Source organism: Rousettus aegyptiacus, unplaced genomic scaffold, assembly GCF_014176215.1.
Source record: "Rousettus aegyptiacus isolate mRouAeg1 unplaced genomic scaffold, mRouAeg1.p scaffold_m13_p_5, whole genome shotgun sequence".
In the NCBI taxonomy this organism is placed as follows: Eukaryota; Metazoa; Chordata; class Mammalia; order Chiroptera; family Pteropodidae; genus Rousettus; species Rousettus aegyptiacus.
Window position 1 is genome coordinate 101,477,627 of NW_023416308.1, and position 24,315 is coordinate 101,501,941.

A 24,315-nucleotide genomic window follows, 5' to 3' on the forward strand; every position below is an offset into this window, starting at 1 on the left:
ACTCCTGTGGGACCAAACATAATGGACCCTGGCTTGATGATGCCACAGGCGGGGCTCTGAGGAAAGGGGGTCTGGTTGCAGCCAGTCCTGCACTGTCCAGAAAATAGAAGGGTTTAGGGAGAGACCCCGATGATAGCCCATCTCCAACATGAACCCGTCTCGACCAGCCTGGGGCTCAGCAGATGGGAGGATTGGGTGGCTAGTGGCTGGCCTTCTCCCTGGACAAGTGCTCCCCCTACACAAATTCATCAGTACAGAGCTCGGAAAGTGAGAAGCTTTGGAAAAGGGAAGTGCATTGGATCAGGCCAGGATATGTGTGTCATGGGACTCGGAGTTCTGTGCTGTCGTGGCCTCTGGGCCCTGGCACCCCCAGCTCTGGGGACAGTTATCCTTGCTACTTCAGTTTCTGGCCAGGACAGAGCACAGAAATGCCCAGGGGGATTCTTCACCTGCACAAAGTCCAGGGGGAACAGGGACCAAGCCTGAAGGGAGTGAAGGTTACCCGGGAATCAATCATCCTTCTCACCAAACTGCCCTTACATGCCTCCTCCACCAGCAGGCCAGCTCTTTGCAAACCCACCTTCAGCAGATGGGAGGAGCAGGGTGATGGCTGAAGACCACATGAAGGTACTGTGGAGGCACTCCTGGGACCACGGTGCTGACCGAGAGGGCAAGAAAGAGAAGGGGAAGGGGCTCTGTGAGGGATGCCGAATACCCGAGGGACGCCTGGCCCCAGACAACCCTCCTCTCCCAGATACAAGTCCATTCATTCATTCATTTATTCACTCAGTCACTCATCAGTTTTTGAGATGTTAACAATAAAGCCAAGAGAAAGAAATAAAGAAAGAAGGAGAAAAGAAGGGAGAGAAGGAGACAAGAAGGGCTAGAGAGTATGTGAGAAGGAGCAAGGGAAAAGGGAAGGAAGAAAGGAAGGAAGGAAGGAAGGAAGGAAGGAAGGAAGGAAGGAAGGAAGGAAGGAAGGAAGGAAGACACAGGCTTTGCTGTATATAGACTGAATTTATGCCTTCCCAAAATTTATATGCTGAAGCCTAACATGTTATTAAAAGGTGGTGCCTTTGTGAGGTGCTCAATTCGTGAGGGTTGAGCCCTCATGAATGGGATCAGTACCTTATGAAAGAGGCCCCAGGGAGCCCTGATGGGCATACAGGAAGAAGACAGTCGTCTATGAACCAGGAATAAGACCCTCAGCAGACGCTGAATCGGCCAGCATTTTGATCTTGGACTTCCAGCCTCCAGAACTGTGAGCAATAAATTTCTGTTGTTATAAGCCATCCAGTCTGTGGTATTGATATAGCAGCCTGAAATAGCAAAAGGTTGCTAACAGCTTAACCGTCCATCCGTAGAAACTGGCTAAATTATAGTCCATCCAGACAATGGAATTCTGTGTGCCCTAGAAAGAAATGAAGAGGCTCTTGTGTACTGTTAGAAAGAGGTCTTCAGGATAGATTATTGAGTGAAAAAAAAGGGCAAGATCTATAGAGTACACTACCTTTAGACTAACTTTGATCAAACTTTTCTGTCAAGGGCCAGACAGTAAATGTTTTAGGCTTTGCAAGCCACAGATGACCTCTTCTTTGTTTTTTGTTCCATTCTGTTTTCTTATAACCCTTTAAAAATGTAAAAACCAGTGTTTGCTCTCAAATTATACAAAAACAGGCCAGGAGCTGGCCTTGGCCTTCGGGTAATCTGAGCTGCAGTTTATTGGCCCTTGGATTAAGGGTAGGGATGTTTGTACGGGCACAGTTTCTCTCTGCGAGGATTCCCAAGAAACTGAGACCCTCTGTGGCCTCTGGGGAGGACACCTTGGGACTGCAGTGTGAGAGTTTTCATTGTGTGCACTTTTGTATCTTTCGATATTTTTGATCATGTAAATGTATTACTAATTAAAAGATAAAATGAACCTTGACCTTAAATTGGAACCTTTTCTCTTTACCAATGTCCCCAAAGCCCAAGCACTAAACAAGAAATGTCAAGCACCCCCGTATTCCATGCTGAGACAGGATTTACAAAGGAGGTGCTGAAAATGATCTGGGGACTTAAAGAAAATCTACTTCAAGAATGTGTTTAAAGGAATGTGTGCAGGAAGTTGGAAAACAAAGAAGATTTATTAGGTGGGGGTTGTAGGCCAGCTAAGGGTCCCCCATCTGCCCTCTTCCTCACTATAAGGGAAGGGTGGGGCACAGTCTCTTCCCCTCCCCCAAGCCCAGTGAGAGGCACCTCAGAGCCACGCCCACTTGTTTCCATCCTCTATTCCCACCTGCTCTGAACATCACCAGGTCCCTCTGCCCAGCCAGGTCCCTCTGGGGCACCTCCCTTCTCAGCAAGGACAGCAGCTGGGCGCTGACAGCCCCAAAGCGCGCCCTCCTGGGGGACACCTTCTCCTTGATTCGACTTCTGTTCTCCTGGAGATGGTCTTTCTTCACATTGTAATTTCCTGTGCCTTAATTTTTCCAGAAACAGAAAAGCACTCAACTTAGGGCGAGAAGGCACTTAGCCGCGTGACCTTCAGCAAGGGATTTTACGTCTCTGAGCCTGTTTGCTGATCTGAGGAAGACTTAGGCGCATGCCCTCCACAGCTTTCTGCGATGACTTCTCCGGCCAGGCATCCAAGTGGAGTTACTCCGCCCTCTCAGGGGATGGGTCTCAATGGGTTGATCAGAAATACAGACAGGTTTCTGAGTTTGCCATGGAGAAGCTCATGCTGCTCGGGAGGACTACGATCAGTGGAAGGGCGCCTGGATACCCTGAGCTCTTTCTCAAAACTCCACTCCACCCCACCCTCACCCCAAAGGCAGAAGCTGGACTCACACCCACGGTCAGGGCTGAGCCAGGGGCGCAGGCCCAGAGCGCACACATAGGCACCCAGCACGTGCTTTCTGAGGGGGCAGACCCAGAGACTCCCAAATGCCTCCTTCAATCCTGGCAGCTGCCGGATACTGGGCTTGGGGGTGTGGAGACCTTGGCACAAGGCCGCTCTGCAAGGAGCCAGCCGAGATTGATTCAATCTCCCAGATGCATGTATCGGCGTGGGGAGCAGGACAGAGGCTGAGCCAGCAGGACCCTCACAGGGCGGCAGCGCTGGGGGCGGGGTAGGGCGGAGGAAGGGACGCTGAAGGCATGATCTAGTCTTTCCTAAGGAGGGGAGTCTGGTGGGGCAGACAGACCCCTCCCCTGCCATCCAGAGAGACTTTTCATTCACAGGGACTATGACCCCTGGGGGCTTTTCGTGCGGTCTTGTTGCATGTTAGTTCTGACATGAGTAGGACGGGCTTTCTGATCGCCAAGGCAGCTTTCACTCAGCTCTTCACTGAGAACAGACAACGGGCTAAGCACTGTGCTCTGCTCTGCGGGGTGGGGGGACCCGATCTGTCGTGGGAGGACTCGTTCTCTTTGGAATTCGGTAGCCTGCCACCTGGGCTGAGTCAGCACTAGGGACCGACCTCTGCACACCTCTACCTGCCACCAAGGAAGCGAGAGCTGACCTTTGACCTGGAGCTGCTCCCTTGGCTTCTTGGTCCAGAGTTTAATCCTTGGACGGTGTCAGATGGTTACTAGACTTAGTGAGGTGATCACAAGGCGAAGTGCCTGACCACTATGTTGTACACCCGAAACTCATATAATAGTGTACATCAACTGTAACTAAAACATAATTTTTGTTTTTAATTAGACACCACAGGACTGAAGCGCCACCTAAGATCACGGAGATCATTTGTCCAAGGGCCCTTTTTTTCGCCTCGCGGGCCAGTGCTCTTGTCCGCACCACAGCTCCCATTCTGGTTTAACCATTTCCATTCCGATTGACCTTCCACAGGCCTGGCGAGGAAGCCAGAAAAGGTGAGTTCCAGCGAGGTCGTGAAGAAGCTGCAATGGGGCCCCCTGGAATTTGGAATGCACGCCGAGGACGGTGGGGAAGAACCGACAGACCATTTCGTCCATTTAACAAATATTTACTGAGCAGACAGACCCTCTGTGTGGGCCCGGGCTCTGCTCCGAGAATGTGGCGTCGAACAAGGCGGTCGAGCGTCTCCCCCTCACGGTACGTTCCAGCAGGCGGCGCAGACAACGAGCAAGTCAAATAAGTAGACACATAAACTCATTGAATTGAAAAGGCTTTGTTTTGGGGAGGAGAAAGGAAATAAACAGGATTCTGGAGATTAAGAATCAAAGGAGGAATCTTCTTTGAGAGAGCAGTCCGAGAGAGTCTAAGTAAGTGACTTTCTAGCTGAGCCATAAAGGGTATGATCTTGTGAACAACGAGGGAAAAGAGAGTCCCAGGCGGGGGCGAGAGAGGAAACGGGGGACCGGCAGGTGCAAAGGCCCTGCTGCAAGAAGGGCGGAGAGGACCTCGGAACGGGTGGCAGGGTGGCGTGATGAGGACAGCGACACGAGATCAGGGGGCGGGCGGGTGCCATCATGCGTAGAGGGAGAGAAATCACGGCGCCGTGAGCTCGGCCGATGTGGTGACGAAGAGAAACGGACCCGTGGGGTACATCTGAGACGAAACCAACAGGACTCGCTAACAGGCTGAATGGCCGAGGTTGCGGGCGGCATCCAGGACAAGGAAGAGGCAGTGATGCGTAACCCACGTTTCTGGTTGGCGCTGTTCTTTGCTGAGATGGAGAAGCCTGGGAAAGGGAGACCAGGTTTGGAGGATAAAACGAGATCGAATGTCCCTTCTGGAAAGCGATTGTGAAGCTGGATTAGGGGAAGGCAAGCCCAGGGAAGGGAGCCCAGTTTGGGGCTGATCCGGTATTCCAGGTGAAAGATTCTGATGAGGGTGGCCCAGGGCGGTGACCATGGGGACAGCAGGAAAACTGACAAGCCTGCTAAACAAGCAGAAAAAAAGAAGAGCTTTCTGCCTCTCCAATCACTATGGATTTTTGTCCAGAGGCGGCTGAGCAAGCCAACCAGGAGAAAGCGGTTCTTTTCAGAGAACTTTGAAGTGAAACCGCCACATGGAGAGCAGTGGAGGTGAGTGATGTGGAAAATGGGGTCACAAGGGGGGCCAGACAGAGGCTGCCGTGATGTGGCATCCTCTGCAGCCGTCTGTCGACGTGGGGGTGGGAGCACTGGATGGGCACCATCTGTGCCAGGGAGAAGGCCATTCTGGAAAAACAGATGGCTAAGCAGCCAAGGGGTTCACAGGGGAAAGGCAAGGTGACCCTCTGCATTCAGGGTGACCTTCCCGGGAGGCTTAGGATGGAGCATTCAGAGAGGCCACAGGCTTGAGAGGCTCTGGAATTTCTACCCTTAATGCCACTGTCACTTCTCCCTAGAGCTGGGTCCCAGGCTGTGCAGCTGAGACAAGCTCTCTTCTCCTGGGCCTCACTGTCCTCCGGCAGTGTCCCCTCCAGCTCAGAGATTAGCCAAGGCAGCAGGAAGTGGGGCTAGCCTGGCAGCACGGAGGGAGAAGGAGCTACATCTCCTCACAGGCGAAAGGCTGTGGCTGGCGCCAACCTGTCAACTCTGGACTCTGTCAGGACATTCGCTCATTCATCCATCCATCTATCCATCCATCCATCAGTCCGTCCGTCCAACCATCCATCCATCCATCCATCCATCCATCCATCCATCCATCCATCCGTCTGTCCATCCATCCATCTATCCATTCGCTCATTCATTCATTCATGCCTGCACACATTCAACAAATACTGACTGAGCATCTACCAATGGGAAGGAATGTCCCAGGTGCTGGGACCCAAATGAGGAGCAACACCTAATGTCTGTCCTTGAGAAAAGGCAGATCAACCACTAGGCAATGCTGACCATCCAACCCTCTCGCTGCTCCCTTCCTCACCCTGTGCCCACTTCTGTCCTTGGTGCCTGGAGCTGTCCAGCATCATAACCTAAGGCCTACCCCCTCCAGCCCCTGGACCTCACACTGGTTATTAGGATTTAACCCCATTTCTTGCATCTAGTTTCATGAGACTAAAATGTAGAGAAAAGTCAGGTTGTAAAGAACATCGAATGACATTTTTCTGAGTCTGGCCTTTATTCCGAGAGCGCTGAGGAGCCATTTAAGTATTTTAGGCATGGGAATGGCATTCGATTTCCATTTAGGAAACACCTGCCGCTACAAGGAGGAAGGATGGGAGGCAAGGAGAGAGGACTGCAAGACTGGGAAACCATTTAGGGGGCCTTGGGAAGAATTGCAATGAGATATAACAAGGGCTCCTCTCCACCTACCCCCACCCGTCACATCCAACCTGCTCTCAGAAGAGGATTGACGAGTCTTCTGACCTGTGAAAGCTCTTGCCCCAGCAGAAGCATCTGCACGTATTTGAAGTTTAACCAACCATTTATCAAACACCCTCATGTATAACTAATTCCTTCCAAGCTGTGTTGTCAGGAAAAATTAAACTTAATCTCTCTTTCTTAGAGATGAAGAAACTGAGACTTGGCTCCAAACTGACCTGAATTTGAATCTTCGCTCTACCACCTGCCCAAGGTGTTGTTAAAAGGAAGCAACAGGCCCAGATGGAGTCACCTGGGCTAAGCCCGCGACACCAAACCATAACTTAATACCTGACCTAATTATAGTTACCGCTCGCCCCAGGAACATAGCCTTAACTGGTTGGTCTGAAGTTTTCTGCTCAGCACCAATGAGGCAGTCTGCCACACAGGGCTTTCCGTCCCCCAAAAGATGAGGTAATTCTCCTAATAGACTCTTCTTGTCCCCTAAAGGGAGGTGACCTTGCCTGAAATAATCTTTTTCTTTGTTTTTGTTCATGACTTCCTTGTCTTGCCTTTAAAAGCCTTTCCTTTCTTGTAGCCCTTTAAAGTTCCCTTCTACTTGCTAAATGGGATGCTGTGGGATTCATGAATCCTTCAACAAAGCCAATTAGATCTTTAATACTTACCCAGTTGAATTTTTGTCATTTAACAATATGGCTAGAAAGTTACACAGTACAAAGTCCCTGCTGAGCCCCTGGTCTTGTGTGGTTGCTACTCATAAAACCTTATTTGAAAGAGTCGTATGTAATGAGCCCCTGTGGTGGGATTTCTGGTACCCACCACCCAGTGGCAGAAGCAATGAGGAGACAGTGGATGCTTCCAGAACTGAGCCTGGGAACAGGCTGGAATGGGCTGCCTGGGTGGACCTGCCCTGCCCCCATCTCCCTCTTTTCTCTCTTTCTCCTCTCTCTTTCTCCTCTCTCTCTCTCTCTCTCTCTCTCTCTCTCTCTCTCTCTCTCTCTCTCTCTCTCTCTCTCTCTCTCTCATTACCCTGGCCTGAGCAGATGAGTGGGAAGGGTTTTGTAGGTGAAGGGGCCTGGACCTGGGGGCGTCCTTTGCAGGAAACATCTCCTCTTGCCAGAGTCCTAGGAGAGGCCTGCCCACCACCCTGGTCTTTGTTTTCCATTAGGCCAGGGTGGGACCATAAGGAGAGCAACTGCGCCATCTGCTGGGCATACCGGGCAAGCTCCAACTGTGCCCCAGTGAGAAACAGGCAGGCATTTCCCTTCGGTTGTGGATTTTGAGAATAAGAATTTTGGGTCGACAAAAAAGATATGACAAGTGACATGTGACCTCTTCTATAGCAGTAACCCTAAGAACAGAACCCCCATGACAGCTGGGGGCAGAAAACAGTGCCAACAGGGCTGCTTATTATTTGTGCATTCAGGTGACGGGATACAGTGGTGAACAGAGAAGTAAGAAGGCGAATATATGGCCTAAGATGCAATGCGGAAAGAGGAATGATCGAGACAATCGAGGCAGAGAAGACGAGAGGTTAGGTTGACTTCCTAGGCCCCTGTAAGGTGCAAACCCTGAATCCGGAGGATGAATAAGACTTAAGCCAGGCTTGAGAGGGACATTCCAGTGAGAGGACACCTGAAGGCTTGTTGTCACCCTCCCTGCCGTGGCCCAGGGCTGTTCTTTCCTCTCCTACCACTTCAAGCAGGTGGGGAGAACACAGCATCTTCACTTCTCTGGCCTCTTGGAAATGCTGGTCCCTAAACTCTGTAATAGAGACAGGAGTTCAGAGTGCCAATGTCTGTCCCTCCGCTACCACCCTGCTAGCTCTCAGCCCAGGGCTTCCTATCCCTTCCCCCTTCTACCCAAGCAAAACTAGTGTGATTGGGAGGCCGCTATGAGCAGGCATCCCCACGGCACAGACCTGAAGTCAGTCAAGGCCAGACAGCCTGGTAATAGATGACAGAATGGTCCCGGTCGGTGATTTCAGGCCCAGTCATTGCAGATTCCTCTGCAGGCATTTGAATTAATTTTTTTTTCTAGTGTAAAAGGGAGTACTGCAGAGTTAGATTTAGGATGAGCAATTCAAGTCAACATTAATTCCATCAGTTGTCATCTAATTGATTCGTCAATTATAAGTCAATCATCATTTACTAACATGGGTCAAACCCTGTGTGAGTTTGTGGAAGAAGGTGGGACACAAACGAACATTTATTGGGCAGTCTTCTGTGTGCTAGGCACTGTACCGGCTATATGGATACCAAGTTGAGGAGACGTGGTCTCCATCTCCGAGAAGCACCCTCCACCACCACCACCACACACCCACACCCACACGCAGACAGCTTTCCTGCTCTCTTCTCTTCCTCCACGAAACCTGCTCCCAGGAAAGCAACCGATAAATGTCAGTGGCCTCGTCGTTTTTCTCTCACTATCCACTCTCTCCTTCATTTTAGTCATGAGTCTCCCTCGCTTCCGCACCCTGTGAGTTCTGGCTAGACACATGACTGCCCAGCGGTGAACGAATTTCTCAACTTACCTTGCAGCTAAGTATGGGCCATGTGATTGTGGCCAATGGTGTATGAACGGAAATATGTGGAAACTTCTGGTATGCGCCCTCCTCTTCCTCTCTCTCCTTCCCTGTGGGATGTGGTACAGACTTGGAGCGTAATGATGAGCAGGCTTTGCTCACAGGGATGAGGGCAAAACCTGGTAGTGTCTCCTGGAGAAGATGTGTCCTACCTCCTCAAACCTTCTCCCAGCCTAGACTTTTACCTAAGAGACAAATGGAATTCTGTAATCCACGGGAATCGGGCTTTTGTTAAAGTGGTCAAATTGATATCCCAGGTAATACAGTGACCCCAGAGGCTGAATAAGCCAAAGGAATGCCTGGAGTAGGAGCTTTATCAGCATTCTTGAAATCCTAAGTAGGGGCCATCTTCTGAGCTGCAGATCCTGTTATGTTTATAGCTATGACCCCAGTCCCCTCTGATATCCCAAAGCATCTCTCAATTTATCAACAAGTTAATGTTGGGACGTACTGCACTTCACCTGTGTGGTATGTGCCTACTGCAGCATCTACACCAGCAGCCACTGACATCCTATGCTTCAGCCCAGGGGTCTACTTTGTAGTTTACTTAAATCTATGTGCATTGCATAGTTATCTCCATTTACGGATGAGGCATGAACGCCCATTGGAGTCTTTCCCGAGAGCCTGGGGCTAATAGAAACAGCTTCTCAGATTTTCATCTTTGGGGTCTTGACACTTCCTCAAAGGAAGAATGGTTCTCTCTCCTGGGAGCCTGGGGTCCTCTGGTACCAACCAGGATATACTGTCAGGAAACTTTTCTCTTTCTTAACCCATTTCTCTCTCAGGAAAAAAAAAAAGTGCAGCTTGCTGTCAGTATTAATTTTACATAAACACGCTCTTTGAGGCTGAATCAAATCTGACTCGTTTTCAGTGTGAAAATACAATATAAAAACTGTTCTTGTTATTTCTAAACAGAACTTGTCCCTAATCCTAATGTAACAGAAATGTATACATAAATCAGATTCACCAAACGAATCTTCGGCTAACAACTGTTCAAGAACGATGTTAGCATCACTTGTAGGAATGCTACATTTTCTAGGATTTGACATTTTCAGTGATCAAGAATTACTATATTTTGTAAATGGAAATTCCACTAGCAAAAACAGAATGCTATAAATAAAATGATGTCCATTTGTTTGCAAAGACTATCAATATACTAGAGTGATGCGAAAATAATAATCAAAGCGAGATATTTTGTGGCTAACTTTGGGGGTAAGGTTAGGACTGTAACCCATGAGTTATCTCGGGGAAAACGCTGCAGTCGCAAGAGCCCCTGGAGAGTATTCTCAGGGCAAACGGGAAATCGGTTAAAGTAGTTGTAAGAAGGAAAATTAAACCACAAAAATGTAAACACTAAAGAAGGAAGTTGTACAAAGTCAATATCATGCAGATAAGAGAATGTTTAGGGATTATCAATATTTGGAAGTCAATGGTTACAAGTTCGGAGTTCTTGTGAGTGTTCAACCACTGGGAAACTTTCAAAATGCCAGATAAAAATCCACATTAAATAAGTTAATAGGAAACCCTCTCTCATTTCTGATAACATCTTAGCTTAGTGAACCAAATAGCAGAGCGAGCCTCTTGCACCACACTGGACTCGCTTCTTAGAAATTTGTAAATGGCAGACTACAGAGCTTGACTAATGACTACTGGACGCGGTGCCCGCTTTGTATTTAGACAACTGGCTGGTGTGGGAAAGACTCAAATGTCTGGTTCTTACGTCAATGTCTTTGGCCCTGGCAATCAGCAGAAAAGGGAGGGAGGCAAAGAGAAGAAAGGTGACCCGGATAGGAGTGGTGACGCGGGACTGTCGAGGGAGAAATGAAAGTCACCAGATGAAGGGAAAATTTTCACTGTCTGAAGAATCGCCAGTTTCCTTTGCCCTAAATTGAGGCAATAATGGAGAGACCAAAAACCTTTTAGTATGAAGACTAAGATTCAAGTTTTAACTCAGCCCTGGACCTCTCTGAACTGACTTTTCCTCAGCAAAATATGTAAATAATGACCCTTCTGATCTCAGGAGGTTGAAGTGGAGAGGCAATACGATATCAGAAAAATATTTCAAATGCTTTCAAGTGCCACACAGGTGATATTTATCATGAGAAAAGATGCTGCGATGGCGTGCATGTTATTACTCACAGTTCTTTCGTTTATATGTACAAACTAGACTACGCAAAATGAAATCTTTTGGTTCAGATGATGGGGACAATAGTTACCAGAGATAATTTCAATTTTTTTTCCTTCTTAGCACATTGTAGGTTTGGTGTTCTCTGCCCTATTTAAAGTTAGGTGCGACCACGTGACTTACCCGTCATTTCTAGGTGAAACTTTAAGAGCAAGGGCACATCTGTCGTATTCCCTCATCTTGTCTGGATGCTCGTGGAGGCCTATGTTGAGACTGAGTTTCCATTATCCTGGGCTCCTTAGTGACTGTGGTAAGCAGAGCGCTCACACCCACCCCCAACCTTCACAACAAAGTGAACTTTTGTTGTGTTAAAAGCCACTGCACCCCTGGGATTGTCCGTTGCTGCAGCACAAGCTTGTACTGACTATATTTTCTGTATTCTTGATGCTCTGGCCTTTGGGATCATGATCCTGCAGAGACTGCCCCACCCCGGGGAGCCAGCTCATTCATAGTTAGAGCAAACAACTCCCCAGAGAGCGCACCTTTGAATTGCAAACCAACCGATCTCCAGCCGTTTCCCCCAACGATATCTTTTTACCAAACATTGGCAGACCCAGCCAGTGCTCCCCCTGCCCTGGATCACCCAGGAGCAAGTATTGAACAAGGAGGGATCCTCCTGTAGCCAAAATTATTCAAACAAGCCAATTCTAAGCTTACCGACATACCTACACTGCCTTGCCCATTTCTTCCTGCGAAAACCCCAATAGAGGCTCTGGGCCTGCCGTCCCCTTGTCTTCTATCCAACCCAGTCCTTCCCCATGTGGCCCTTTGTGACACACCACGCCTGCTTCTAGGAATCCATGATTATAAACTTCTTCCACATGCAAATCATCTCTGAGTCTCCGTCTTACCATTCCTGATTAAAACAAATCCGGGGTAAATTTTAATCACAAACCTGGTCTATCCTGACGGATACCCTAGGAAGATTGGGCCTGGCGTCAGGTACACTGGACTTTCTCATTCTCTTCCCAGCCTCTGAGTTCCGTTATCCTCTGGGCTAGCCTCTCCTGCAGCTGGGCTTTCGTTGTGCGGCGGGAAGAGCGACCCTAGCATCCTGGCTTCACTACCAGAGCTCAGGGGCAGGAGGCGGTCTTTGAGGCTGATTCCAGCAGAAAATGTTATAAGAAAATACTCAGATTGGCTCAATTCTACTCATGTACAATCATAGGACAATCTCTGTGGGACATACATACCCACCAGGATTGAGCCATATTCTCTCCCCTGTGCCTGGGCGGGTGGAAAATGCTGGGCAGCCAGAAGCACAGGGGCCACCGAGATCCAGCATTGCCCTTTTATGGATGGAGCTGGGACACCCAAACTGTGTGCACCATGAGGAAAGGACGGTGTGCAGAGTGCTGCTCTCTACGCAAAGTACTACTGGGAAACATGACAAGAACTGAATGAAAGAACTCGCCTTGCGATTAATAGGTGTTAGCCACGTTTTTCTGAGGTAGGGTCAGGCCAACCATCTACAATCCATCCTCCCTAAAAGTGGGAAACAAACCCCTTAAATGAGCATGCGAGTAGAAAGATAGCAAACATTTTACTGAATTTCCCAGTTATTGAATACTTTCTCTGTCACGTACCCAGATAGTTCTGTTCAGGGGGATCTGGCTAAAGGACTGCCCAGCTGTCCAGACACACACACTAGGCTCCCTGCTTCAAGTTAGTTCTTTATGGAGGCCCATGAAGGCCCAGAGGATGGGATTTGAAGGTCCTTGTGGGTTGTAGGGGGCGAAGAAAAACAGAGGAGGATGAATTCATGACAAGGTTCTCAACCTGGAAGAGTGGGTCTCCTTCCAGGGTCCATGAACTCGTCACTGAATGTAAAAAAAACCTAATGTTCATTTCCTACAAAAAAGGTCTGGAGCTCTTATCAGATTCTCAAATTGCTATTGTAACAGAAGACAGCTCAACTTCCAGGAGCTGGCAAAGAGGAACTTGGTGGTTTTTTTTTTCTTGACTTTCCTGGTGTCTCACCAGGTGGGCAGATTTCTCATCTACTTCAGTTCCAGTATTTTCCAAATGGAGCTAACATAACAGAACTCCACCTCCCTTGAAGAGTCTTTGTGGCAGAGAAAGCTAGAGCAATCTGGGCCCAAGTCCCAGGAAGGCCATTTACCAGCAGGTGACTTAACCTCAATGAGCTGATTTCCTCATCGACAAAGGGAGGATAATAGCATTGTCACAGCATTTCACCTACTGTAACACTGTTAGAGCAGGTGAAATAATGAAGGAGGAGAGCTATCCGCTTTCCTCCCATTAATATTCAAAGCTGGCCTCACCCGGCCCTTCATATTTGCCATAAGAGTGTTAAGTGCTTTTAGGGACATTGTGTCATTTAATCTTCACGAAAGCCTTACAGAATAGATATTATTATCTCCATTTAATTTTTTTAAAATGGGGAGGGGGAAAATTGAGGCTTAGAGGTCAAGAACCTCATCACTGAGTAGAGCTGGCTTCCAAACCCGGCCGCCTGACCCAAGCCGTCCTCCTACTCCGGGGTTCTCTGCCATCTGCTACCCCCCCCCCCCACTGACCCACACGCACCCCCTGCGAAGCCGCCAAAACAAAGTGCTCAGTGAGCAGGCTGTAGGCTGTTGCCGCTGCGGTGACCTGGGTAACGCAGGGTTGGGGGGAGGCCTCAAACACCAAGTCCCTGTGATGTGTCAGGCACATGACAGAGACGATCTACTTCATTAGACTCTAAGGAGTGCTTTCATCATAGCTCTTGTGACAAGCTATCAACTTTGCTTTTTTTTTGTGCTATATGACAAACACGTGGAAGGTGGTAAGGACCATGTGCCTAGTTTCAGGTCACACTATGGTCATGGGCTTAGCTGGGAATTAGGAAACTGGGACCATCTTTACAAATGACGTGCAGCGCTTAAGGACACGAAGCTATGAGAAGTGTGACCAGAATCATGAAGTTTTCGGAACTGTCCTTTATTTCCAGTCACTCCCACTTCTTCACCCTGGAGTGGCTGCATTATGTCAAGGAAGGGGCCACCAGCTTCATGGAGAAGGGAATTAGCCCCCATTTCAGACTTCCTATGCTGAAAGGTGGCCCAGGAAGGGAGGGAGCTGTGAAGGCTCTGGACTCAGGGCAGGAGGTCATGCCGCAGTGGCCCTGTTCTGCAGGGCCAGCCCGGCTTCCATGACTGGCATCGGCCACCAGATTCCCTCCACGTGTTCCGGGTTTGGAAATGAGTTAATTAGAACTGATGCTGGAAAGGAACTTATTAGACAAGTTCTACGGTTTGGGCCTGAATTTTACAATCAGCCATGCAGAGACAGCTGAAGCAAATGCCCCTTCAGACTGTCACAGCAGTAATTAAGTCACACACAGGAGCCTTTTCAAGAGAGATGCTTCTCCTCCGTTCACCAGCTTTGGAAAGAGAAAATGAGAACAGCGTGGGGGCGTGGCCGCTTCCTCCCAATCCAACTGTGCCTTCTGGATGGCAGTCCCCCCTGTCCCCACCATCCCGCTGCCTGCTGTCAGTGCAGCTGTTGCGACAGGGCAGCCTGCCCGGTGCTGGCCCGGTGCTGGGAGGCGCTGAGCAGCAGACGGGGTGTGGCAGTGGGGCTCACAGCTGGCTGGGCTCATTTGTTGGCCACGGCAGAAAGCTGGTCCCGGATGCGGCCCAGCCCATCCAACATAGTGTCCAGAGTTTCCTTACTCAGCTCCACAGTGACAGCTGAGACGGAGGGTTTGTCCCCACACAGACTGGGGTCTTCCTGGATCTGAAAAGAGAACATGGCCCTCAAAGTCAAAGTTCCCTCTCTTCCTAGGACCCTGGACCCATGAGCCCTACCTCATTCTGGGGAACTTTTGAAGAGAGGCTCTCTGCTCAGAGCTCCAGACAATCTTAGCCTTGGAGACATCTGGCGAGAGGGAGAGGGAAGGGGACGTCTCAGAGGCTGTGGCCAGTTTCCATTTGCAAGGAGCGCTTAGGGCAGGAGTCAGAGAGGCCAACGCTCACTCACACCTCCGATTCGACACTTGAGTGAGAAAACATTATATGGGTTCATATTGGTAATTTATGCACTAGGCTCTAGGGGTACTTAATCTATTGGGATACAGGAAAAATATTATATTGTCTACTTATATTTGTACCTTTTTTAAAAAGCAAACTTTACTAATATTTAAAAAGTTGTTAGAGGCACCCCACGCTTTGGTTTTCTCATAGGTGTTGAGATTCTACGTAAGTAAGCACAGCATTACATTATTTAGTTTTAGCTAAACAAACCCTTAAAATGGATATGTGGCTAAAAAAAGATTCCAGAAAGAACTGTGAAGATAACACCAACGAAGCGAGAGTGTGAGAACAAGAAAATAACTGACTCTTCTCCAACTGCTGTTCGGAGCTCCTGATCAGCCATGTTACAAGTAGGGACGGCCTAATCGTCCTGGATAGGAAGTTGGCTACAGCATACCAAAATTATCAAGATGGTCATTTGGAATCTGAATGCGTAATCTTATTGTGAAAGCTGAACTTTCCTGTAGCTGTATAACATAACCTTTAGGTATCAGCAAATTATTTTAAAAATATTTTGTATTTGTCTTATTTTAAAATCTCTACTTTTGGTAGATATTTTATTATGCCTATGTCAATACAGTAGTACACACACTTTGTAAATAAATACTGCATTTCAGGGGGTGCTTAATATTTTTTATTTATGGGGTTAGAGATCTCTAAACTTTGGAGACTGATATCTTTGCTGCCCCTTCTTTCCTTCTAGTGAGGATGACAGGGGACATACCTTCATCTGGAGCAGGCAGGTGGGGACGGCCATGCGGCTGATGCTGTCTGAAGCAGTTTTGATGTCCACTCTCCAGTCCAGGTCGACCAGGCGTGGCAAAGAGACTGTGGAGGGGACAGCTCAGCTCAGAGCTCACACCTCCCACATTTATCTAGTCTTTACGCTGTGGCTGGCAGCTCTAAGGGATATACGCATGTAATACACTTGATCCACACAGCAAGTCTCTGAGAGAGACAGACAGATGGGGTCCAAGACCCCTAGCAAGTCATGCCATGTGCACTCCATGACACATGCACTTAGTAATGACTCCTGGTGGGCAGCATCTCCAGGCTTCTGCCTTAACTCCCAACCCTCCAGATGTCAGGAGGAATGAGAAATGACACAACGCAGAAAACATGAGGTTATGGCCTAAGTCTTAGAAAATGTGAAGCTTCAGCAATAGTGGAAAGAGCTTTCGTTTGAGAAAGACTTGGCTTAAAGATGGGTTCTACCACTTGTGTAACCTTTGAGCCCGCATTTCCTCATCTCCAAAATGGAGACAATCTTAGCCGAGCTCCCCGGATTGTTGGGAGGACTAAATGAATCAACGCAGATAGAATTCTTTGATAGTGACTGGCTCAGAGTAAGTTTTGTGATCATTTATTAAACATCCACTTTTATTTAATCTTTCAAACTAATTTCAATTATGGTTTTTTTCCCTAATGGAAATATAATTATTTTAACTATTTCACTTTCTGGTTTGAATATGTTTTTTTGTTTTTGTTTTTCCCCTAACAATATGCCTATACTGTATCAAGTCTATAACCAGAAAAGGTTTTTTAAGGTAGAATTTAAAAAAAAAAAAATCAATACACACAGTTTGGTTTGGGATTAGGTTAATTCACTTTTGATTTTTGCTTAAAAACTCTGGCTACCTGGCAAATTTAGAGCTGGAGTTAGGAAGAAGAGGTCAGGAGGAAAAGGCAGATTTCTTGGTACTTACTCAGATTTGCCTGGGCTTCAGTTCTCCAAGTAGATCTGTTTAGGAGGGAAAGATGAGAAAAAATATCATGGAAAAGGGATGAGAACTGAGTCTTCTGAGAGAGGGAGGCCCGTGGGTTTGGGCCTCTGCCTCTCTTTGATCTCCAAACCTGTAATCGCCTCCTGAAAGGATCACAGAAACGCCTTGCTCCAATGAGCTCAGTGATGTTAAGGCATAAGTGTTAGTTTTCACAGCTTAGGTAAAAAAAAAGACCAGGCTTAATGCATTGTAACCATATTGTACTCTCATTTTCAAAGATGAAACAAAGAAAAGGTCAATCTACCCTTTTCAATGAGCATTTAAAACACAACACATTGCATCTTATGCAAAACACACCCAAACAGGCCTGTCTAATGCTACGGAAAGTAGTATCAAGAGACAGCATGCAGTCAGAATAAAATGTGCTCACATGTAAGAAAGTTTCTTAATAAACAATGAAATCCTTTGTAAATAGGCAAAAGTTCATCAATTCTGATTAAACTTTATGTTTAAAAGGATATGTCCAGCTAAGAAAATATGCAGATAATTCATAAAAGAAATAAAAATGACAAACATGTGAAAAACGTATTCGAGATCACTAATAGCAAAGATATATAAACTGACATGAGGTACCATCTGCCATTTGTGAAACGGAAAAAAATGTGTCTTACTGGTGTGAAAATAGCTGGCACAATCTGATGGCCGAAGTGATGAAATAAAGGCAAAGCCTCGCCTTTAACCCAGTAAGGAAACAATCAAGCACGTGAGTAAAGTTTCCATGATAAATTGTTCACTGAAATAAAAACTGCCAATGGCCTAACTGTCTAACACTTGGAAATCTCTTAATTAAATTATACAGAATCTCTTCCTATAATGGAAAATGTTTAGCCATTAAGAATGATATTGAAGGTAAATATTTATTGGCTTAATATATCATTAATGTTAATACTGTTAAGCGAAAACAAAAAAGTTGTAAAATGGCACGATCCCATTGTGTTAAAAACAAAACGCCATGTTTTGAAAGGCTCTCCATGAAGGAACAAATACTGCTAACCCTCTGAGTGATAGGATTATGGTTTTCTTCTTTTTGTTTGCTTTTCAAGAATGAACATATTATTTCTAAAACAGAAACAAAAAACATAAGCATTATAAGGAACTCTCAAGAAATGAGCACTTACATGTGTTCTAGGATGATTTTTGTCAATAGGTTTTTGAGGTTTTGGTGGAAATTTTCAGGAAAGAGAGCTAGAATCGCCTCAGCAGAGGACAGGTCACGGAACGCCGCCAGCCTGGTGAGGCGGTGCAGAGCCTGGAGCAGCTGCAGGACAGACGGGGACAAGGGCGGTGAGGAGAAGCGAGCAGGAGACAGGGGACAGAGAGCAAGGCTCTATCCCCCTGCCTGTCTGCCATACACTGCCACAGTCATTCAACCGAGTCCCATGGGTCCTGAGGCCTCTGTCACAGATACTGATGCCCATGTGCCTGAGCTGACCTCTAAATTCACCTGTTGTTTTAGGGGACAGATGCAGCTGCGTGACACAGGAAGTTGGCAACTTGCCAGACACTCTGCTTACAGGTAAAAGAGTTAATAAATCCCCTTTCCTTCGGCACAGAAGCTGACCTTCAGTTAACTTTCTAGCCTGTTCTCCTGGTAACCTGAGAGAAGTAGAAAGTCAGTTGTAACTAGGCATCATTACACTGGTCCACTGCCTCTGGACTGGGAGGACTGCAGAGACACCTGGGGGCCCTCAGCTCTGAGCCCCTCTGAGTACAGCTGCATGCTCCTTGCCAGAACCTGAAACTGTGCTCACTGCCCTGCTCCCAGAGCTATTGGCTCCTGTGGGTTTTGAATGTTGACTCCAAAGTGGTGGAAATGTCATGACCCTACCCCTAGGCTGTCACCTGGGAGGACAAAGAGAACGAACAGCTCCAGGCTGGCTGTTTAGATGCCCCGTGTGGAAGAGCAGTGCCTGACGTAGCCCTGTTAGGAGCTGTGTTCTGCTCTGTGTCCTTCCAAGTGAAATGTGCAGCCAAGTGTGGCTATGGTTGTCTTGTAAACATAACAATGCTCAGCTGAACCTAAGACACTCTGAAGGCACCCCTCTCTGCTTTAGGGCTTTCTCTGACACTATCCGAGGCTGCTCAGCTGCAGACAGGCATAACCCAGAGGTGAGGGCATGTTAACTCCACCAAGGGGTGCAAGTCAGTGGATAAATGCCCTAACCTTTCTGTTCTCCAGGGGACAACTCTGGGGTGTGTTCCACATGGTTTCTTACAGGATCCCAAGACTGAGCCCCAGCTGCCCACAGCAGTAACTGCTCATTGACACACCCTTTTATCGGCTTGGCTTTCTTCCCCATTTGATTTTCTCTACTAACGCCTTTGTATTTTCTAGAATCGCCTTCCAAGTAACTACTTGCACCCAACTCTTTCTTTGCCTCAGTGTCTACTTTTGGGGATCCCAAAATAAGTCTCCAATTCGCTTTCATTATCTTACTTCTGCTTTTTACTCTCCTACAGCTGACTTTAATGAACAAAGTTCCAGATTATTATTATTATTATTATTAATAGTAGTAGTAATAGTAATAGTAGTAGTAATAGTATAAGCCAGTTTGGATGAAATCCTGTTTTTAGAAACATTAGCCCTGGAAACGTAAGGCTATGCGTGCTACACAACTTGGGTCACTTTACTCTTGCTTTTGGCCATCAGCTGAGATCAGGTGAGGTCCAGCAGCACATCCTCCCTGACAGGATGTGGGCCTTGGAACTTCTGTCCAGTGATCCCTGAAAAGTCTGACAATTTATCAGCATCAGTAAGTTACAGGCTGGGAAAGGAAATCATGAAAAGGATGGCTTTTGGTCACAATGTCTAGGTAACAAGTCTGAAAAGGAAATGGTCAGGAGCTCTGATTCTCGGTGCAGTTCTCCCATCTGTGCCACATTTACCACAGGAAGTGAAGGTACAAAGATAACAGTTTTTAACTTCACTAACATTTTTTAAAAATCTATAACAAGTTTGCTACATCAATAGATATTTCAGGAGAAACATTTGCTTGGACACAGCAAGACTGGGAGGTCAAAAAAGAGACTAACGAGTTGAGAATTCAGTGGCCAAAGGCCACACTTACTTGTTCTGCCTCCTCCTGGGTCACAGACAAGCTGGAACACGTAATATCCAAGAGTTTTTTTGAGCCAAGGGCTGAAGTGGAAAAGCTCTCTTGGCATAGCTGTCTGACAACATCTTTTGAGGAGGCCTGTAAATTAATTCACAGATGGGGAAAAAAAACAAACAGACAGACACTGAAAAATACGTGTTTTAGAACATAATATTGTCTCAGTAGTGGTGTAATACCTTTAGACTCAAGATTTAAAACACACTTTCATTTCTGGAAAGATGAAGTATAACTGTTAGGCATAACTAGTATCCGTGGGCATGAGATAGAAAACAACTCTAAGACAACTCTGAGAGGGGGAGAAGACAGACTGTAGACCTTTCCACCAAGGGATGCCATGGTGGTGAGTTCCCTGAGTTTTCTTTTTGTTGATATATTCAGACTTTGAGCTGAAAGTGTGGGAAACCCAGAATGCCTATGAGTGAAGAAAGAAAAATGCTCCAATACCTGCTCTCTCCAGGCAAAGGACTAAGAAAAAGGGGCAGCCTAGCAAAACAGAGAAACTTAGTAACTGCTCTACTCCAGCCAAATGCCACAGAAAGAACTATGGTCCCATCCTCACTCATGTCAGCAAAGGCTGAGTGGGGAGCCTAGACTTCCACCCTGTGAGGCTATAACAAGGTGTTTCAGCACCTCTGCTGAAGTGGTGTCAGAGAAGGCCAAGCAGGGAGCTGAGACCAAGTAGGGAGCTGAGAGCAAGCAGGGAGCTCCATGCCTATACTTGTTATTCCCTATAAGTCTCACTACCCTGTGGTATTAATAGAGGCTAATCATGAAAAGAAAAAAAATCTTCAAGAAAAAAAATATTTCCAGAAAAATGTCTTGAAAGCAGGAGAAACAATATCTTACCCATAAGGGAAAAACAATTAGAATGACAGCAAATTTCACATCAGAAACCACAAAGGCAAAAAGGAAGCGGCATGATGTTTTTCAGGTGCTAAAAGGAGAGAACTGTCAAACTGGAATCCTACACCCAACAAAAGTATCCTGCAGCAGTGAAGAGGAAATCAAGACATTCTCAGATAAAAATTTGCCACAAGACCTACCTTAAAAGAATGGCTAAAAGAAGTTCTCTTAAGAAAAAGGAAACAAATAAAAAATCTTGGCATATCAGGAAGAAAGAACACGAGAAGCAAAAATATGGGTAAATACAATACGCTTTCCATCTCTTGAGTTTCTAAATTCTATTTGAAAGTTGCAGGAAAAAATTATACCACTGTCTGATATGGCTCTAAATCTATGTAGGGGAAATATTTTAGACAATTATATTATAAATGAAGGAAGGTAAAAGGATTTAAAGGGAGGAAAGATTTCTATACTTTAACTAGTAAATGAGTGACACTGATAGACTGTGACAAGCTCTGTATATAAATGGAATAACTACAGCAATCACTAAAAAGTTTATTAAAAGCAATGCATTTTAAAAGACTATGGATAAATCAAAATGGAATTCTAAAAAAATGTTCAAATAACCCACAGGAAAAGTAAAAAGAAACAAACAAAAAAGGGAACTGACAGGAAATAAAAAATAAAACGGCAGACTTAAGCCCTAACACATCAACAATTATATTTGTTGTAAATGGCCTAAATATATCAATTAAAAACAAAAACTGGCAGAGGGGATTAAAAAATATGACTCAATCAAATGCTGTCTACAAGAAGCCCCCTTCAAATATAATAATAGAGACAGGTTAAAAGTAAAAGAATAGAAAAGAATATATCATGCAAACAATAATCAAGGGAAAACAAGAGTGGTTACATTAATATCAGATAAAGACTATTCCACAGCAAAGAAAATTACCGGAGATGGACATTACATAATGAACTGTTGCTACATAATGACAAGCAAAAGAACTCAGATACACAAAAAAATAGTCTTATTCCACTTATGTGAAGTTCAAACATGGGCAATACTAAATTGATGGTGTTAGAAGTGAGGATAGTGGTTACCATTAGGTAGGAGGGTGGGGTACGTAACAGAGTAATAGAGGGACTTCGGGGGTACCTGCAATGTTTTATTTTTTGACTATTGTGTGGCTGCATGGTGTGTAATAAATCATTAACTATGCACTTATGATTTGTGCATTTTTGTACATGTTACCGAGTAAAAATTTAAAAAGTCCATACCACGAATAGACATGCCAGGTAAATGGGTAACAGGAGCCACAATGAGGGTGAGAAGTCACTAGGCTGGGAGCTGAGAGCTCTAGGTTAAGTCTCAGCTTTAGTACTTCATCCATCAAGTCATCTAACAGCTATTTATTAAGCACATGCTGTATGCCAGGTATTGCATCCACTTCTTGGGGACACATTTGTGAATAACACAGATGCCTTCGTGGTTGGAGAATACGAGTGAACACTGGAGAGGTGGTTAAAACAACAGAGGGACCATGGATGGACCGACGATGAATGTCGTGCCATGAATGATACACATGTGCCACACACAACTGCTGAGTTTAATTAACTCAACTCTCTTCCTCTGGTGTTAAAAAAAAAAAAATTCCTCATGGATCTTACATTCTTGAGAAAGAAAGACAGGCAAATAGACGCATAATGTTAGCCAGTGACAAGTTCCACGAAGGAAATTAAAGCCACCCCTTCTACAGGGGAAGTCAGAAGTTAAGCAAATAATTTCAATCCATCGTTCCATTTGATCTTTACAAAGCCATATAAAGTACGCCCCTTTCAACCGCACAATCTTTCAAATGATTACCAGGAGTGTTTTCGCCCTTAAATAGGTCAAATCAAGTACAGAAACCCGGGACTCGGGAGAACAAAGCACAAACATTTCACTCAGGCACACGCAGAGGAGATAATTTCTCAAATTACCGAGGGTAGAGTGGCTGCTGGATGAAATCGGAACTGGTCACGAGGACCTAACAATTAGCATCCTAATGCACCGATCCGGAAAGCCAACAGCAGAGAATATTAGCAAGAGGCATTCGTACAGCGCCTCCACGACCATTATCTTATTTGCTCCCCCCCCCCCATTCTGTTAGGGCACGGTGGTATTAATTTTGTTCCTGCTTCAAAAAACTCAGAAAGGCGAATGATTTGCCTGGGGCCACACAGAAAGAGAGCGGCAGATTCGTGGCTCCAAATCAAGGTCCGTTTATTCCAATTCCTGTTCCGTCTAAAATTTCGGGGACAAAGGCCCGGCTCACGCCGTCCCCGCCCTCCCAACTTACCTTCAGCAAGCTCTGGAGTGCAGCAAAGTTTTCTGCTGTCAACGCAGCCATCTTCCCCGGGTCATGTGACCGCCTCACTGTGTAAAGCGCGGTCATGTGTTCACAACGGCTTTCGCAAGGCATGCCGGGGGATGTAGTCCTTCTGGGTAGCGGGAGCTGCCCGTCTTGTGGCATGGCGGGATGCGGGGAGGAGCCAAGTAGGGCGAGAAGGCTGGATGGCTCAGTCAGGCGACATTCAGGCGGTGGGATTGAGAGGACGCGAGCGAGGGATGGTTTTCACGGAGAGGAAATGACTTACCCTGTTTACTTACCAGATCAGGGGAAACTGATTTTCCCTTGACCCAATTGGATGGGCTGGCTGATTTGAGGAATGCGCCTGCTTTGACAGACGCTCTGGAAACGTGATCAGTGTATCTGGCCTCTTGGAATTAAAATGAGGCTGTGCATATCGGAATTCTTGGAATTTATTCCCTCTATCCCAACTTGGAAGATGTAAAATTGCTTTCACGTGTATAGTCTCCCTCCGTATGAGGTAGGTAGGAGCTGGTATTATTTGCCTTTTCCAGATGGGGAAAAGGCACTTAGGGTTTTTAGTAACATTTTCTGAAGTCCTAGGGGAGATCCCTTGAAGAGCAGGCGAGGAAATGTCTGGCAGAGGAGGGTAGGGAGAGATTAAATGAAAGATATTACCTACTAGGTTCCTATTACACCTATTGCGGAAGTGGTTCATGGAAATGTTTAATTCATTTATTCAACAAAGTAGTTACAGTGAATGTGAGGAGTGGTTTTGAATGGGCAGTGCAGGACTCTGATTTGCCCAGGGCTCAGAGGTGCCACCTCGAAAAAGACTGAAATTGTGGAGTTGGTGAACTTAGGTTTTTCCAGACCGACATGTCTCTTCTGCATCCCAACCCACAGCCTCTGGCATTTTCCTTATCCACCTTTAGTATCTGGTTGGCTCTTTCTTTTTCCACTCCCACTTTCTTAGCAAAATTTGGCTCAAAACAGGTTCTGATAATGTCAAGCCAAAGAAAGAATGTCTAATCGTGAAATTCCAGAAATCGGTAAGCTGCTAAGGCTGTTCCTTCCTCTGCCATCTATTCTTGCCCCTGCCTCCTCCTCTCTCTCCTGTTTTCTGTGGGGGTGTTGTCTGGGCTCAGGAAAATAAACCCAGTTTGTCTGAGGATGAACCCATACCTGGACTA

At 46.3% G+C, this 24,315-nt stretch overlaps 1 protein-coding gene across 1 annotated transcript; it reads right to left on the reverse strand.

The window, feature by feature from the left end:
• Positions 1-13,910: 13,910 nt before the first annotated feature.
• Positions 13,911-23,217, reverse strand: COMMD9 (COMM domain containing 9). The gene is made up of 6 exons (XM_016123251.2): positions 23,111-23,217; positions 19,878-20,003; positions 17,928-18,067; positions 16,732-16,766; positions 15,750-15,853; positions 13,911-14,729 (listed from the first exon to the last, which is right to left on the reverse strand). Exons 1-6 carry the CDS (start codon positions 23,204-23,206, stop codon positions 14,589-14,591), a joined length of 642 nt encoding a protein of 213 aa, XP_015978737.2. The 5' UTR covers positions 23,207-23,217; the 3' UTR covers positions 13,911-14,588.
• Between the last annotated feature and the right edge of the window lie 1,098 nt (positions 23,218-24,315).

Coding starts and splice junctions, on each gene's coding strand:
- COMMD9 (XM_016123251.2), bottom strand. CDS start 23,206: ATGACCGCGCTTTACACAGTGAGGCGGTCACATGACCCGGGGAAGATG. Junction 18,068..19,877: donor CCCAGGAGGAGGCAGAACAA/GTAAGTGTGGCC, acceptor TCTGTCCTGCAG/CTGCTCCAGGCTCTGCACCG. Junction 16,767..17,927: donor AAAATCATCCTAGAACACAT/GTAAGTGCTCAT, acceptor CCTCCTAAACAG/ATCTACTTGGAGAACTGAAG.